Source organism: Crocuta crocuta, unplaced genomic scaffold (assembly GCF_008692635.1).
Source record: "Crocuta crocuta isolate KB4526 unplaced genomic scaffold, BGI_CrCroc_1.0 scaffold127, whole genome shotgun sequence".
Taxonomy (NCBI): domain Eukaryota; kingdom Metazoa; phylum Chordata; class Mammalia; order Carnivora; family Hyaenidae; genus Crocuta; species Crocuta crocuta.
The window spans coordinates 6919053-6921174 of NW_027532008.1; the positions used below are offsets into that span (position 1 = coordinate 6919053).

At 53.3% G+C, this 2122-nt stretch overlaps 1 protein-coding gene across 1 annotated transcript in view; it reads right to left on the reverse strand.

The window, feature by feature from the left end:
• The window catches only part of LOC144241261 (proproteinase E), a 6377-nt gene continuing 4255 nt past the window's right edge, over nt 1-2122 (reverse strand). The window contains exons 6-8 of the mRNA XM_077775800.1: nt 1681-1823; nt 719-871; nt 1-18 (exon numbers count right to left, since the gene is read on the reverse strand). Coding sequence (XP_077631926.1) covers nt 1-18; nt 719-871; nt 1681-1823 — 314 coding nt within the window. The remainder of the gene's footprint in view (nt 19-718; nt 872-1680; nt 1824-2122) is intronic.

The following is a 2122-nucleotide window of genomic DNA, read 5'->3' on the forward strand; positions in this document are numbered from 1 at the left end:
CTAGTGGCTTGACATGACCTAGAAAAAAAGCCATAGAAAAAAGGAGGAGATTCAGAACAGTCTAGTTAGGAGCACAGATTCTGAAGCCATATGGAACTGGGTTCAATTTCCAGCCATGCCACTCATCAGCTGTGTGACCCTGGGAGAGTGACTTGACCTCTCTGAGCCTCAGTTTTTTCATCTGTATAAAGGGAGTAATCACAGTACTCATCTCATGGAGGGGGAGTTGATGACACTATTAACTAAGGATGGTGACTATTACTGTTGTCATGAACAACATTAGCCCTCCCTGACCACTCATTCCCAGATGAAGTTTGGACTTCCACTGGGGCCTGAGCATCCCAGTCACGCTTTCCCCACATTTCATGATGATTGTTCATTTAATCATCTCTTCATCACAAGCAGCCCTTTGACACATCACTCTATCTTTTGGGACAAGAAAAGACCTGGATCAAAGAAGACATTTCACGAACACTTGTGATAAGGAAGTTCAGCTGTAGTTCAAAGTTCCAGTCAGAAGCCACTGAGGTTCTTGGGGGCCACACCATAGCAGAAAACATCCTCAAAGCCCTCCGGAATGTTCCCCAGGGCCCCTCCACTCCTGATCTTCTGAGATCCTTTTTCAGCCCTTCCTCAGGACCTGCTGTCCTTGCCCAGCCCCTCTCAAGCTTCCCGAAGAGCCAGCTGGGGGCCTTCCTGCTCGCCCTGTCCCACTCACCTCCTTGATCCAGTCATTGAAGGCCGAGACTCGGGTGAACACCGTGGGCTTCTTGAGGGTGTTGCAGCCAAAGGCAGAAACGAAGCTGGTCACACCGTGGACCTGCCAGGAGCCATCTGCGGTGGGGCAGTTAAGGGGCCCTCCAGAGTCACCCTGCAATTGTCAGAGCGCAGTGGGGAGCTGAGCCATCATGTGTGAGATTGAAGGAACTGGTTCTCACTGTGCGGATTCTGAGAAACCCCTGTGTTTTACTTGACCTCTCTAAGCCCCAGCTGGCCTGCTTGAGATGGGGACTGACATCTGTCCTGCTGGGTCTTGTAAGAACTAAGTGAGATAATAAATATATGATCTTAGCACAACATCTAGCAGAGAGAGAGTAATCAATAAAGGGTAGTAGCTCCCATATTATTACCACAGTAGTTATTATAACACTATTCAGGGGCGCCTGGGTGGCTTAGTCGGTTAAGCGTCCGACTTTCGCTTAGGTCATGATCTCACGGTTCGTGGGTCCGAGCCCCGCGTCGGGCTCTGTGCTGACTGCCAGCTCAGAGCCTGGAGCCTGTTTCAGAGTCTGTGTCTCCCTCTCTCTCTGACCCTCCCCTGCTCATGCTGTCTCTCTCTCTCTCTCCTAGAAATAAATAAAACATTAAAAAAATTTTTTTTAAAATATTATAACACTATTCATCCTCACATATAATACAATGATAGTACTGTTTTATTAGATCATGGTGTCAGTATCCCTTGCTGTGCTGATGGGGAAGCCTGAGGACCAGGTCAAGTGATTTGCCCCCCGGTCAAGGCAGCCAGAAGCCAGAGGCCCCGGGCGGTGTGTCTGGCTACACTGACTTCCTCCAAGTTCTGCCTGGCCCAGAGGCTGATGGGGAAAGCAGGAAGGATTTCTCCTCTGCTTCCTAGGCAGATGGCAGAGGTACCCCGGGGCCCTGCACTTAGAGCCGACTCACGTTGCACCCCGAGCGGATGTCCCCACCGGCGCACACCATGGTCTTCTTCACGGAGATGCCCCACCAGTCCAACTTGGAGCAGTGGTCGTAGTCGACCACGGGCAGCAGCGCCTGCTGCAGCTTGTCTGGGAGGGGCCCGCCAGCTGCGGGAGAGAGGGCACTGAGTGGGGTGGCATGGGGGTGCAGGGCCGGGCCGGGGCCTGGGAGTCAGGGCTGGGAGCCCCTGGGGTGGGGCGGGGGGGGGTGTTGAAGGAGGCAGCTCTTCTAGTCTGATGGGGGCTCTCCTCCCACCAGAGAGGGTCCTGCCTGTTTTGCCCACCATAGCATCCCCAGCACCGGCGCACAGGAGACACTGAAAAATGCTCAGTTGAACACATTTGTGTTTGGGAGGAGGGGGGAGAGGTGCCCCTGGAGGAGGAACGGGGGGCGAGTGCAAGGACGT